The sequence below is a fragment of the Solanum stenotomum genome, chromosome 6 (assembly GCF_019186545.1).
Source record: "Solanum stenotomum isolate F172 chromosome 6, ASM1918654v1, whole genome shotgun sequence".
Classification (NCBI taxonomy): Eukaryota; Viridiplantae; Streptophyta; class Magnoliopsida; order Solanales; family Solanaceae; genus Solanum; species Solanum stenotomum.
Genome location: NC_064287.1, coordinates 11,941,178 through 11,956,023, shown reverse-complemented (window position 1 = coordinate 11,956,023; position 14,846 = coordinate 11,941,178). Strand labels below are relative to the sequence as shown.

General features: G+C 37.5%; 1 protein-coding gene and 1 pseudogene across 1 annotated transcript; one reads left to right on the top strand and one right to left on the bottom strand.

Moving 5' to 3' along the window:
* Window positions 1-2,625: 2,625 nt before the first annotated feature.
* Window positions 2,626-3,120, bottom strand: LOC125868491 (secreted RxLR effector protein 161-like). Its single transcript, XM_049549121.1, has one exon. The coding sequence runs from the start codon at window positions 3,118-3,120 to the stop codon at window positions 2,626-2,628; it is 495 nt and encodes a 164-aa protein (XP_049405078.1).
* A 5,046-nt stretch (window positions 3,121-8,166) lies between these two features.
* Window positions 8,167-12,547, top strand: LOC125868490 (serine/threonine-protein kinase prp4-like; annotated as a pseudogene).
* Window positions 12,548-14,846: the final 2,299 nt, after the last annotated feature.

Sequence of the window (14,846 nt, the reverse complement as noted above, 5' to 3'; positions counted from 1 at the left end):
GAGGAGAAACATGGGTCTCATGGGGAATTCTTCAAGAAACCACAAATACAACATAAATTCATTCATAATTGTTCATATAACATCAATCAAATTCAGTTTATAACATAAATTTCACTTTAGAAAGAAGACCCACGTTTTTGGATTGAAAACCTAGAAATTGGAGATTTTGAAATTCATCTTGAAGGGACCTCTTGGGGAAAGGAATCCCAAGAGTGATAAGCAACCATACCTTAGTTGATTCCTTGAGAATCAATGGAGAAACTCCAAGCAATTTGGGAAAGAACCTTGAAACCCTAGCTCCAATGTATTCTTCTTCTTCTAAGGTGTTTAGAGAGAGAGTTTAGACAGAAGTGGGAGAGTTTCAATTTCAATTGAGTGTTGTGTATAATGACCAAAACTTGTGAATTTAGACTTAAAAACCAATATATAATTAACCTCTAAAAACACCCAAAACACCCCTACTTAAATAGGACTTAAAAGGAAAAGTCCCAAAAGTCCTCATTTAAATGGTCCCCATCAAGGACCACGGCCAACATTTATGGACCGTGAAAATGCACCACGGGCCATGGTACTGCCCGTGGTGTTGGAGGCAGTGGCTCCCCTTTCGTGCACAAGCTAACACTTGGCCAAGGCAAGATTACGGAGCCTCCCACGATCCGTGGTCATGACCACAGTCCGTGTTGGTGGTCTTGGTCATGACTTGGCCTTGTGGAGGCAAGGCCTTCAAGCCTTGGTGCCAAGTGATGTTCACGAGCCACTCCTCTCCTTCGTCAAGTGCACCACGGCCCGTAGTGGTGCCCGTGGTGCCTTGGGAAGTAGCTACCCTAACAACCCCCAACTCCCTAAATGCTAAGAGAACTCCACACCCACCTTCACAAGCCGTGAAGTGGACCACGACTTGTGGTCCCTCTCGTGAAGGGTGAGGTAGTGTCTGGGACACTTGGAGGTCCCTCTCCCTTGACCAAGGAAACTCCACCAAGCCTCCCACGATCCGTGGTCATGACCACGAGCCGTGGTGATAGCCGTGGAGTTTGAGGCAGTCGCTCCAAATTTGGGGCAGCCTTGGCCTTAGGCTTTAGCTTGCCCCTTTTGTTTGGCACTCCTCCCTTAGGCCTTAACTCATAGACCACCATAGCACACCTAGATCGTCTACTAAATTTGGGGAATTCATTCTATACCTCATTGACACGACGTTTAGGCCCTAGTTCAACCTACTAAATTTCCAGGGTGTTACAAATTCACTCATCTCGTCACCCCCGAATCTAGTAATTACCCTACCCCTAATCACACTTCTTCTCCTAGAGGATAGTGCCCTAGCAGAGTCAATTTAATCAGTTTCTTTGGGACCAGATTCTTCTAGTTTAGATGTATTTCTTTTTCGTTTTCTAATTTTCTTGGGTTCAATAATGTCGTCATCATCAATCTCTATAGGATTAGAAGGAAGAACAAACTTATTTTGCAGCGGGCGAGCTTTTTTAGTCGATTTAGCAAGAAGCATTGTGTCCCGAGTACGCTGTACAGATCGAGTCACTCGAATCGGAGCCTTCACTGATGGGTTAGAACTAGGACTTTCATGAGCATCTGGAAGAATCATAGCAATGCATTGACAAGAGATTATACTCAGGCGTGAACGAAGTCTTTTAGAAACCAGTTGGACCAACGGACTATCATCGTCATCATCACAAGAAAAATGAACTTATTCCTTTGAGGATATTGGTTCCCCCTCACTTCGTGCTATCGTTTCGTCTCCTAAATTAGACCTCAAATTTTGGTTTCTCCTTTCCCCCTGAATTGATGCTTCTTCCATGAGTGAATATGTTGGATGGGTTACTCTGTAAGAGTCAATATACAAGAGAGCAGATAAGACAAACGAGCTTTCTTGATTATCAAAAGGAATGATAGCCAGGTTGGGATTTAATGGGAATGCCATGATCGGAAAAAAAAGATTTGTGTAATGGTAGAGATGATTAATGGAGATGGGGTGTTTTGATAGATGAAGAAGAATGAAAAGTAGAGTAGAGAAAGGTTTTTCAGGAAAGTGGAAGGGTTTTTGGAGAAGTGAGACGAATGGATTTGATGGGTTGATAGGTGAGATTTGATTTTTTGGTGGTTGTAAATCATAATTTCTGACAACAATTTTAATAAGGGAACCGGTAGAGTGTACAGGGCAAGGCATTTTAGTCTTCTTTAATAAGTAAAGTGTACATACCATCCATTGGAGAATAGTGTTCCTTGAAGTCCTAATCCCTTGAGTCTCTAATTACCTGAGAGTAGTAGAGTGTTTTAGTCACAATTCATTATGAGTATTAGTACCAAAAATACAAGTAATGTAGGATCACAGTTTGCTCACTGAGCAGAGATGCTTAGGTGATTTTTATCATCCCTAATTCCAACCTGTTTCTTTCAAATTGTTCCCTTGCTAATACCTTAGTGAAAATGTCAACAATTTGTTGTTCAGTGGCACAAAAATTCATGGAGATTAACCCTTTCTCAACGTTGTCCCTTAGAAAGTGATAACGGATGTCTATATGTTTTGTTCTTTTGTGTTGGACAGGATTTTTTGCAATGTTGATTGCACTTGTGTTATCATAAAAAATGGGGACACACTCAATACTAAGACCAAAATCACTGAGTTGTTGTTTGATCCATAGTCCATAGTAATTGAGCACAACATGAGGCTGCTGCTACATATTCATCTTTTGTTGTAGATAATGCAACTGAGTTTTGTTTCTTTGATCCCCAAGAAATTAAGCATGAGCCTAGAAAGTGAGCCATACTTGTGGTACTTTTTCTCTCTGCTAGGTAACCAGCATAATCCGCATCGGCATACCCTACTAATTCGAAATTGCTCCCCTTTGGATACCATAGTCCTAAGTCAGTGGTTCCTTTTAAGTATCTGAGAATTCTTTTAACAGCTTGAAGATGAGATTCTTTGGGATTGGTTTGAAATCTAGCACATAATCTCACACTGAACACAATATCAGGCCTGCTGGCGGTTAGATAAAAAAGTGACCCAATCATACCTCTATACAATTTTTGTTCCACAACAGAACCTGTTCCTTCTAAGTCTAGTTTTTTAGCTGTTGCTATTGGGGTATCAATTTGTTTAGCATCTTCCATTTTGAATCTTTTGAGTAGTTCCTTGACATACTTTTGCTGATGAATGAAGGTACTTATATGTGTTTGCTTTATTTGAAGCCCTAGAAAGTAGTTTAATTCGCCAATCATGCTCATCTCAAACTAATTGCTCATAAGGTTGGCAAATTCGTTTGTGAGAGTCTTGTTTGTTGCTCCAAAAATGATGTTGTCAACATACACCTGTACAATCAGTAGGTCTTTTCTTTTGTTGGGTGAACTCCATGTGTGATGCAAATGCTATGAGTAATCTGATTGCTTCTAACCTTGCCACAGGTGTGAATGTTTTATCATAATATATCCCTTCTTCTTGATTGTACCCTTGGACTACTAGCCTAGCTTTGTTTCTTGTTATAGTACCATGTTCATCTAACTTGTTTCGAAACACCTACTTTGTACCAATTATAGTTCTATTTAGTGATTTAGGCACCAGATGCCAAACTTTACTCCTTTCAAACTGATTTAGTTCCTCTTCCATGACCATAATCCAGTTTGCATCTTGGAGAGCTTCACTGATCTTCTTTGGTTCCATTGTGGATAGGAATGCTTTAAAAGCACAATGGTTTTTTATCCCTGATCTGGTGGTTATTCGGAAGTGAGATCAGTAAGTATGTTGTCCAATGGATGTGATCCTTGGTATTTGTAATCTTTTAGAACCAAATTTGGTTGTTCTGTATCTTAACCATTATTCAGATCTATTTGGTTTTCATCAGGCACCTTTTCTGAGGCATCATCTTTCTCATGTATTCAACATTATCTTCATTGATTGTCCCTGAGCGACCTGTTTCTTGTATCTGTTCCTTTACAGATTCAGTGTATTCTTTTGATTGTACTTCGTTTTCCTGCAAGGCTTGGTTAGACATAGTATTGCTTTCATCAAATATAACATGCACACTCTCTTCTACACACATTGTTCTTTTGTTGAGTACCCTATAGGCTTTACTATGTGTGGAGTATCCTAAAAAGATTCCTTTCTCACTTCTAGCATCAAATTTACCTAGCAGATTTTTTCCATTATTGTGAATAAAGCACTTACACCCAAACACTCTTAGATGAGACATGTTGGGTTTTCTACCTTTTAGCAATTCATATGGAGTTTTATCTAACACAGGTCTGGACATGCATCTATTTATGGTATAACAAGCAGTATTTATGGCTTCTACCCAGAATTGGTTGGTGATTTTGTTAGCAATCATCATGGTTCTAGCCATTTCTTGCAAGGTTCTGTTTTTCCTTTCAACCACACCATTTTGTTGAGGGGTTCTAGGGGCTGAGAAATTATGGTCGACTCCATGGACATCACAATATTGAGCAAACTTTGAGTTTTCAAATTCTGTTCCATGATCAGATCTGATTGCCATTAATTGTTTATCAAATTTCTTTTAAAGCTTTCTTATTAGCGAGCAGAATGCTTCAAATGCATCCTCTTTTGATGTCAGGAATAGTGTCCAAGTAAACATAGTATAGTCATCAACTAATACGAACACATATCTTTTCCCTCCCCTGCTTTTGACTCTCATTGGTCCACATAAATCCATGTGTATTAGTTCTAAGGACCTGGTTGAGCTTATCACCTGTTTTGATTTAAAGGATGACTTTATTTGTTTCCCTAGAGTGCAGGCTTCACACATCTTTTCTTCTTTGAACTTTGTCTTAGGTAGTCCTATTACTAAGTCCTTAGTGATGAGATCATTTAGTTGTACTTGGCTAGCATGACCGAGTCGTTTATGCCAAAGTAGAGGATCTTTATCCAACACACTTAGACATACTAGGTTCTTATCAGATGTGATTGAAGTGTCTACAGTGTAGATATGTTTGTCCCTTTTTCCAGTTAAGACTACCTTTTTTGTGATTAGATTGATTACTTCAACACCAGTGGATAGGAAAATTACCTTGTTTCCCTTGTCGCATAGTTGGGATATACTAAGCAGATTGTGTTTCAGTCCTGCCACGTAGTACACCTTTTCAATTGAGAGCTCATCAGATCTTCCAATCTTACCAATGCCTTTGATTTGTCCCTTTTTTCCACCACCAAATGCTACCATTCCACCTTTTCCTTCTTCGAGTGAGAGAAACATTGCTTTGTCTCCAGTCATGTGTCTTGAGCAAGCACTATCCATGTACCAATGTTGCTTGCTTCCTCTCACTTCTTCCTGAAAAAGAATTAAAGGTTAGTTTTAGGAACCCAGATCAACTTGGGTCCTCTGTTTTGATCAAAAGGATGAATAAGATCTCTGTTTATCCAGTTTGGCAGTCCTATTTTGTTTAGAAGGTGTTTGTTCCTGAGGTGTGTGTTAGTTCTGGTTCTTTGACAATTAGATTTGGAGTGACCAGTTTTACCACAGAGACTGCAAAATAGTGGAATTTCGTCGTTTTGAGATTTCTCAAAACCTATTCCAGCCTTGATGTTTCAAGTATTGTTACCCAGATGTGTGACTATCATGGATGATCTTGTCCATTTATTTGCTCTTTCTAGATCGGTTTTTATCCTGGACAATTCAAGATTCATTCTCCTAGATTTTTCTTTTTCCAAGCTTAAGTCGTTTTTGAGTTTATTGACTTCATGTTCATGCTTGGGTTGATCACACGCCTTTTCTTTATCAAGAATTTTCAGTTTTATATTTTCAGACTTTAGTGCTAAATTGCGGGTTTCAAGTTGCTAAATTTTCTGCAACAATTGCTTGGTTTTCGCCTGTAGTTCACTGTTGAGTTTTTCGAGATCGATATACTCAAACTTTAAACTAGTCATGGAGGCAAGCAATTGATTCTTAGTTTTAACTAGTTCTTGAATTGTTTCTATAGATGTGAGCGTTAAAAAAGATAATTTTTTCTTAGAGAATTTTATTAGCTTATCTTTAAGAACAAAGAGATTTACCTCCATTCCTTCATAGTCTGATTCAGGTTCAGGTTCTAATTCTTCTATGGCCATTAAGGCAATGTCATCAGCATCGTCTTCATACATGTCTGAACCTATTCCCCAAGCTGCATACATCGCTTGTTCCTTCTCTTTGTTTTTTCTTTTGCTTAAAAGTTCCTTCTTCTCTTTTTCAACCCTTTCCTTTCTCCATTCTACTTCCCACATAGGACAGTCCTTAATTTGATGATCAGTTTTACCACACTTAAAGCATCCTCCACTTTGTGGTTTCTCTGTAGTCTTTTCTTTGGTGGGTAGTGACTTTTTGCCAGAATTCATTCCCCTTTTGAAAAGTTTCTTGAAGTTTCTACTGATCAGTGCTAAATCCTTATCATTTATATGTGATTCATCACTTTCAGTTGCTTTGAGTCCAAGATTTTTCTCTTTGTTTCCTTCACTTCTTTTATCAACATTCATCTCATATGTTTTGAGATTTCCTACCAGTTCATCCAGAGTCATATTTGTTAAATCATTGGCTTCTCTGATTGCAGTAACTTTTATTTCCCATGATCTAGGCGAGGTTCTAAGCACTTTGTCTACCTGTTCCTCAGTGGTGTAAATTTTCCCCAAGGAGATTAACTCGTTTAGCACAGTAGTGAATCTGGTGATCATATCTTGAAGTGAATCTCTAGATTTCATCTTGAAGGCTTCATATTCAGTGCATAGCCTGGCAATTCTAAATTTTCGAACTTGAGTTGTACCTTCATGAGAGTTCTGTAAGGTGTCTAATATTTTTTTCGCGGAGGTACAGCTTGAGATGCGATTAAACTCATCAGGTCCTAGTCCACATACAAGAATGCACTTGGCTTTGCATTCTTTCCCAGCATCTTGTAGTCAGCTTCTCCGTATTTTTCTTTGGGTTTTGGTACAGTGTTTCCTTCACTATCTGTAACAGTAGGAGTTAACGGTCCATCAGTGATTCTAATCCATAGTTCGTAGTCTTCGACTTGAATGAAGTCTTTCATCCTTGTCTTCCACCATGAGTAGTATTGTTCATTGAATAATGGTGGCCTATTGATGTGTTGTCCCTGACCATGTCCAAGAGGAGGTACAGAATTCATGATGATCTTATCTTAAGTTATTAGACTTATGTTAAGATGACCTTGCTCTGATACCACTTGTTGGAATTACGACCTCCTTGGCTCTATAAAGAGACAGGTACTTACTACTTGTTCCTCACTATCTGAAGTTAGCAATAAACAATTTCGTAAGACAACTCTTCCAAAAATTCGTATTATTTATTTCACCTACAAATAATACAATGATTACACAACTATGTAACCTAAAGAGTTATAAACTCTAACTCCTAACTACCCAAGACAAAAAAAACCCCGGTTTGTGTCTTCTGCAGAGTCTTCCAAGTTATAACAACTCATTAGACTCTTCCTACGCTCAAAACTCAATTTGCAGTAAATAACAATTAACTACAATTAACAAAAACCTCACAACCTCGCAGCACCACAAGAACCTTCAAAAATTCTCTCAAACTCTCTTTGACAGTGTTTTTTATTTATACTCAATATTAGTGCGCAAGTTTCTCCAAAGAAACTATTGCCCTATTTATAGATCACGCTTCCACAAGCCATGTTCAAGTCGAACTTGTCTTCGCCGCCTTAAAGCCTTTTTCAACTCGAACTCGACTTCCTACTTAACTTGGTTTTGTCTTTATTTCCTTTTTGTATTCTTTATTCACGCCTCTAACTCCATCTTTACTTCTACTTCCTACTTTTTATAGTTTTCCTATTTGATTAAGAAAACTATATCGCTTGCGAACTCCTTCTCTTATGCACCTTAGATGAACGTTGTATCATATTATCACAACCTGTTCTATGCACTTTGACATTCTTCAAAACACAGAGCTCCTAACAACAACATTGGCGATCGACTGAGTCTGTGTGTGCTCTTGTTACTATTCTTGCGTTCGCTGAAGTTATTAAAGTTTGAGGTACCGCCACTTCTTTAACAGGTTAATCTGTTTTATCTTGGGAGGAATTAATCTGCAACCTCAGGTACAGTGAGGGGATTAAATTTCTTAAGGAAACACAGTGATTTTTGTGAACTCGGATTAAAATCATTGTCTATTTCATCTTTTTTCTGTTTCTGTATTTTTTACTAACATGAATACAGGAAATAACAGATCCAGCAGGCAGCGGAGATCTGATGATCTTGATGACGATGGTCATGTTTACCATAGACGTAATAGACATTATGAGAGTAAAATTGAGAGAGACAAGACAGTTGATCTCTTAAAAGCTGAAAAGAGAAAAGCTGCAGAGACAAAGTGAGAAATCTAAAAGGTATTGCCAATTCTATGTGGTTCTTTTGATATTCAAAAACTAGTCAGTGTATTTAGTTTCTTTAATGGTGGTTTTTGTTTTTCTGATTGCAGAGATGAAGTTGAACAGGACTATCTAGAAAAAATTGCTTACCAACTTGCTAAACAGGAAGAAGAAGTTAATAGAATTAAGGAGGAGAGCAGAAGGCGTAGGCAAGCTATTCTTGAAAAATATAAGAATCAGTTTCCACTGATGGAACAAGTTACTCAATCTGGAGACAACGGTAAGTTGTTTCACCTGAGATTTTCTTAAAACATTATTAATTTTGTTTTGCTGTATTTCTTGTTTCTAACTTCTTGGTATATTGACTAATCAACCACCCAGTTTTGCTGAGCAATTTAAGTGTCATGTTCTTGCTTTCTTAATGAATTTTTAACTTTTGGATCTGAACTCTTAAATGCATGTTTTAGGATGTTGAGTTGGATACTGTCTTCACTTTTAAAGTTTATACATTGGCAGCACCTGAACCTATCCAGATCTATTTGCTGCGATTTTCTGTGCTGTCTATTTATGTATTGAGTTGCTGGTCTCTAATTGTGTTTTTCATTTTTTGGCATTAGATGCGGTTCATGTGGATCAGTCTACTGAGAAGCGGGCAGCTAGAGATACTGTTGCACCAGAGCCCATTGATGGTCCAACCAATGGTGTAGATGTCCATGTTGATGAGCTAACATTTTCTGCTGGGAAATAACCTTTGCAAGGCAGTCATAATGCTGATGAGAAGAAGGCTGCTGGTGGACTGGCATAGGGTACTCCAGAGGCAGGTGTGTTCACTTGACTCTGTGTGTTTTTCTTTTCTCGTGGTGCTCAGCGCTCACTCTTCCTTTTTTTATTTTATTTTATCTTCCACACTAATTTCTGGGGGATTTAATCCTTGCCCCTGTTGTTAGGGGTTTGTTTTAGAATTAGTCTGATGAAGTACTTCGCCCACTTGGACCATACTTAGGTATAATGCCAGCTTACTTCTGATCATAAGTCATTAAGTTGCAGTTTTCAACAGAGGAGCTAGTGAAGAAGCTTGAGGAAACTGTGCTTATTCTTCTTCATTTTTTAAAATTATCTTTCAACACTTGTATGATCTCTTAATCCTTGTCCCTTTTGTTAGGGGTTTGTTTTATGATGACCGAGTTAAGCAACAGGTTGGAAACTGTGCTTATTCTTCTTTTCTTTTTAAAATTATATCTTTCAACATTTGTATGATCTCTTAATCCTTGTCCCTTTTGTTGGGGGTTTGTTTTTAAATTAGTCGATGACCTATTATTTCGGCATTCTAATATTGCAGTTTATCTTTTCTGATCACAGTCATTATTTTGCAGTTTTCAACAGATGAGCTAGTGAAAGAGCTTTCTAAACAAATTGAATATTTCAAAAACCAGCATCAACAAGAGCACAAGGACCGAATTGAGCAACAGGTTGGAATTTTACTGAATACTTCGGACAATAACCTGTTAAATAAAGTTGACCATTGAGTTTCAAGCAAATAGATTCAATACTGTAGCATGCTGAATGCAGCTTACTTTTCCTGATCATTAGTCACTATTTTGCAGTTTCCAATAGTGGAGCTAGTGAAAGAGCTTGCCAAACAAATTGGGAATCTTCAACCACATCAACAGGAGTACAAAGTCAAAGTTAAGCAACAGGTTGGGTTTTCTTTTTTTCTCCTTTAGTGCTAAATGCTGCCTTGCTCTATCTGATGATTGACATACTGTTTTAACACTTCGCAGAGTGGTAGGTCCGCTGACATGTTTTGTGACGATATGTTTGGATAATCACCTGCTGGCATCAGGAAAATGGTGAGTGTCTTAGAAGTGTCATCAGAGTTTTTGGGTTGCTCATTCTTGGAATTTCACTTGTGCTGAACTTTAATGTCTAGGCAGTAGAAGTTGTGCATACTTGTTTTCTTTGCGATTTTCTGTTGGGAAATATTATTGGAGTTATTTATTTTATTGAAGTGACAACAATAAATGGCTTTCATTTTATTATATTCTAGTTGGATCATGTATTGTTTGAATTCCATTGATTCAATGAGTCCCTCTGCCTTGCTCTCCAGTCCATGGGAAAACCCTGGCGAACACATGAGAGAAAAAGTGGATTGTTTTCTGTTCTTTGTACTCGTGGTCAGACTGAATTGTGGGAAACTGTGTTCTGTGCTTATGCGAGTCCTTTCCTTGTCTATTCAGGCTGTAATAAGTAAATGGATTTCAAGTTTGTGTAGTTATATCTATTTTGCAGGACAAAGGAGATGGCCTGCCGATTGAGTGCAGTTACCTTCATGATAACTGGGATGATCCGGAAGGGTATTATAGTAAGTATTTAATCTCACATTTTCCCCGGATCCTTCATGTTTCAGCTTTTATATCATGCATGCTTGCACTGCAAGTCAACATTGTTACCTGAAGAAAGTAGTTTGTCTTTTATGCATTCTCAAAAAAAATTGTAGGTTCGGCCTTCTGATGATTATTTTCGTCAACTTTTCCTATGATGGCTGATAACATTTGTCTTAGTTGATGTTTTAATTCTCATCAATTTTTGCAGGATACCGCTTTAGAGAAATTCTTGATGGTCATTATGAGATTCTTGCTGCTCATGGGAAAGGCGTTTTTTCTACTATTGTTCGGGCTAAAGTTTTGAAGGCTAGACCTGGTAACCCGGAAGAAGTAGCAAAAAAAATCATTCGTAATAATGAAACAATGTAAGTTGAACTATTAATTTCTCCACTTTGTAGCCTTGCTTGTTTTGGTGGCCTAATTTTGTTGTTTCTGCTCGTCAGGTATAAAGCGGGTATGGAAGAGTTGATCATATTGAAGAAGCTAGTTGCTGCAGATCCTAACGACAAGCGCCACTGTGTTCATTTAGTTTGTAGCTTCAAGTACCGGAATCATCTTTGTCTAGTTTTTGAAGTCTCTTCGTATGAATCTCCGTGAGCTCCAGAAAAAGCTTGGGCGTGACATTGGACTCAGTCTCGGTGGTGTGAGGTTTTATGCAGAGCAACTTTTCAGTGCTTTGAAACATCTAAAGAATTACAGTGTGCTTCATTGTGATATTAAACCTGACAATATCTTGGTAAGTGTTTTGAGTATAGTATCTTTTCCCTGGGTTACTGATTCTCCCACTCTGCATCTGCTGAGAGTAGCTTTCATTACTTTGCTTTTGCATGCATATGATGACCTTTCTGTATTTTGTTAAGGTAAATGAAGCGAGAACTGTGCTAAAGCTTTGTGACTTTGGTAATGCTATGTTTGCTGGCAAAAATGAAATCACTCCATACCTTGTGAGCCGTTTTTACCGTGCCCCTGAGATCAGTAAGTATCAATTCTCAAAATTTTCCTTTTATTATTTTATGGGCTTCCTCAAACTTTGTTTCGTTTGTTCGATGCTTCAATGTTTTAATGAATCTGTGGTTTTGTTTGTTAATGGTATTTTATCTTGTTGCAGTACTTGGCCTGCTATACGATCATCCAATGGATATTTGGTCAGTAGGTTGCTGTTTGTTCAAGCTTTATGCTGGGAAAATCTTGTTTCCAGGTTGTTCTAATAATAAGATGCTTCGTCTTCATATGGAACTGAAAGGTCCATTTCCGAAGAAGATGCTTAGGAAGGTTCGTCTTAACTCATTCTCTATATTACCCTGAAATCATTTATGATTTGAAGTTCTTAGGCTGGTCAATAATTTGTTGTTGACATTTCTGTTATGATGATTATATCAGGTAGCCAGCTGCTTTTATAGTTTGTGATGAGTAATAACATGATATAGCTAGCTCGTATGGAAACAATAATACTCTTTATTTGATCTTCTTTTATAATAGGGTACATTTACATATCAACATTTTGATCAAGATCTCAAATTCCTTGCCACTGAAGAGGATCCTATTACAAAGAAGGTACGTCTTGTAGAGATCCTTAAGGCCCGTCTTGTCGTTCCTAGATATAATAATGAATGGTAATAACTTGATGTACTTGTGTTTGTCTGCAGGCTATAAGGAAGCTGATTGTCAACATCAAGCCAAAAGATATCAGTTCAGTGATTTCAGGTGATTCGTGTGAAGAATTAAAGATGTTGGCTTGCTTCAGAGATTTGATGGAAAGAATCTTTGTGTTAGATCCTACAAAGAGAATCACTGTTTCCCAGGCATTAAAACACCCATTCCTCACGAAGAAGTGAATGGCAATGATGTTGCACATTGGTCCCCTCTTTAGTTAATATAATCTGTGGCTATCTTCCGATGTTACTTAAATTTTATAGAATTTTCTGTACAACATATTGGAGTAGGTCTTCGTACTAATTGTAAACATTGATCCATCACTTGTATGTTGCGATTTTTGATTTGTTATCAATCTCACTCCAGCATGCAACAATACAATTACAGTTTTCTCCAGCATGAGGGTCTTGCAAGTTTGAATGAGCATGTCTTTATGTCCATGTAGTTTCCTCTGTTGACTTACTTATTCCTGGTGGTGAAAATGATATTTCAGAGCTCATAAAGTGGTGAACGTGTATGGTTCATGCTCACCATAGTATGTCCCTAACGTCTAGATGCTTGGCCTTTTGGAATTACTATTTCTTTTTGTAAGTTCACTTTTAGTAAAAGGTCATATGTACACATTTCTCATGCTCTTTCCTTGTCTTCGTTTTCTATTGATTTAATTATATTACTAGTTGGATCATTACCATTTTCAAAAATAAATAAATTATATTACTAGTTGGATGGGTAATCCCTGGCCACTAAGTGAGAGAAAAAGAGGATTGTTTTCTGTTCTTTGTATTCGTGTGGTTGGACTAAATTGTGGTAAACTGTGTTCTGTGCTTATTGCGAGTCCTTTCCATGTCTATTCAGGAACGTAATAAGTAAATGCATTTCATGATTGTGTGGTTATATCTGCTTTGCAGGACAAAGAAGATGGCCTGCCGATTGAGCGCAGAGTTACCTTCATGATAACTCATGTGATGATCCGAAAGGGTATTATAGTAAGTATTTAATCCCACATTTTCCCCGGATCCTTCATATTTTAGCTTTTACATCATGCATGCTTGCATTGCAAGTCAACATTGTTACCTGAAGAAAGTAGTTTGTCTTTTATGCATTCTCAAAAAAAAATTGTAGCTTCGTCCTTCTGATGATTATTTCTGTCAACCTTTCCTTCGATGGCTGATAACATTTGTCTTAGTTGATGTTTTAATCCTCATCAATTTTCGCAAGATACCGCTTCGGAGAAATTCTTGATGGCCGTTATGAGATTCTTGCTGCTCATGGGGAAGACGTCTTTTCTACTGTTGTTTGGGCTAAAAATTTGAAGGCTAGACATGGTGACCCAGAAGATGTATCAATAAAAATCATTCGTAATAATGAAACAATATAAGTTGGACTATTAAATTCTCCAATTCTTAGCCTTGTTTTGGTGGCCAAATTTTGTTTCTTCTGCTCGTCAGGTATAAAACGGATATGGAAGAGTTGATCATATTGAGGAAGCTAGTTGTTGCAGATCCTAAAGACAAGCACCCTTGTGTTCGCTTAGTTTGTGATGCGTAATAACATGGTATAGCTAGCTAGTATGGAAATAATAATACTCTTTATTTGTTCTTCTTTTATCACAGGGTGCATTTACATATCAACATTTTGATCAAGAACTCAATTTCCTTGCCACTGAAGAGGATCCTATTAGAAAGAAGGTACGTCTTGTAGAAACCCTTATCTCCCGTCTTGTCATTCCCTGATATATCATTTAATAATGAATGGTAATAACTAGGGGTGTGCAAAAACCGATTTAACCAATAAACCGAACCAAAAAAAACACTATTGGTTTATTGATATTGGGTTATTGGGCTAACGATTTTTAAACGGTTTTGCAAAATTTTTTATTGGATTATTGGTTCGGTTTCCGGTTTTATAATTTTTGTTAATGGTTAAACCGATAACCCAATAAGACTATACTAAATTTACTAGTCTTATTGTTACTGGTTAAACGATTGTTACTTTCACACTTTTTGTTAATGGTTAAACGATTGTTACTTTTACACTTTTTCCTTTGAATGTGTCTAGTGTCTAAACTTGCAAGAAAAATGATTGTTACTTTTATGATTATTACTTTCATGCCAAATGTTGGAAAAATCATATGGTATTTTCTTATTGGTTAAACCGAAAACCGAACCGTTAAGTACCATAAACCGATTAACCAAAAACCGATAAGAAATATGTTATTGGTTTGGTTATCGGTTTGAAGTATTTACAAACCGAAAACCGATAAACCGAACCAATAACACCTAAAACCGAATCGAACCGACCGATGCACACCCCTAGTAATAACTTGCTGTACTTGTGTTTGTTTGCAGGCTGTAAGGCAGTGGCGGACCCAGGATTTTTGTTCAGGGGGTTCAAAAAATAAAAGTATAAACATGTAAATAAGCTAACAAAACAAAATTTCAAGGAAGTAGTAATGTATAGTTTTAGTGGCGAACTGTAGAA

Bases quoted from the DNA above. Each gene is read 5' to 3' on its own strand.
- LOC125868491 (XM_049549121.1), bottom strand. From the start codon at position 3,120: ATGGAAGATGCTAAACAAATTGATACCCCAATAGCAACAGCTAAAAAA.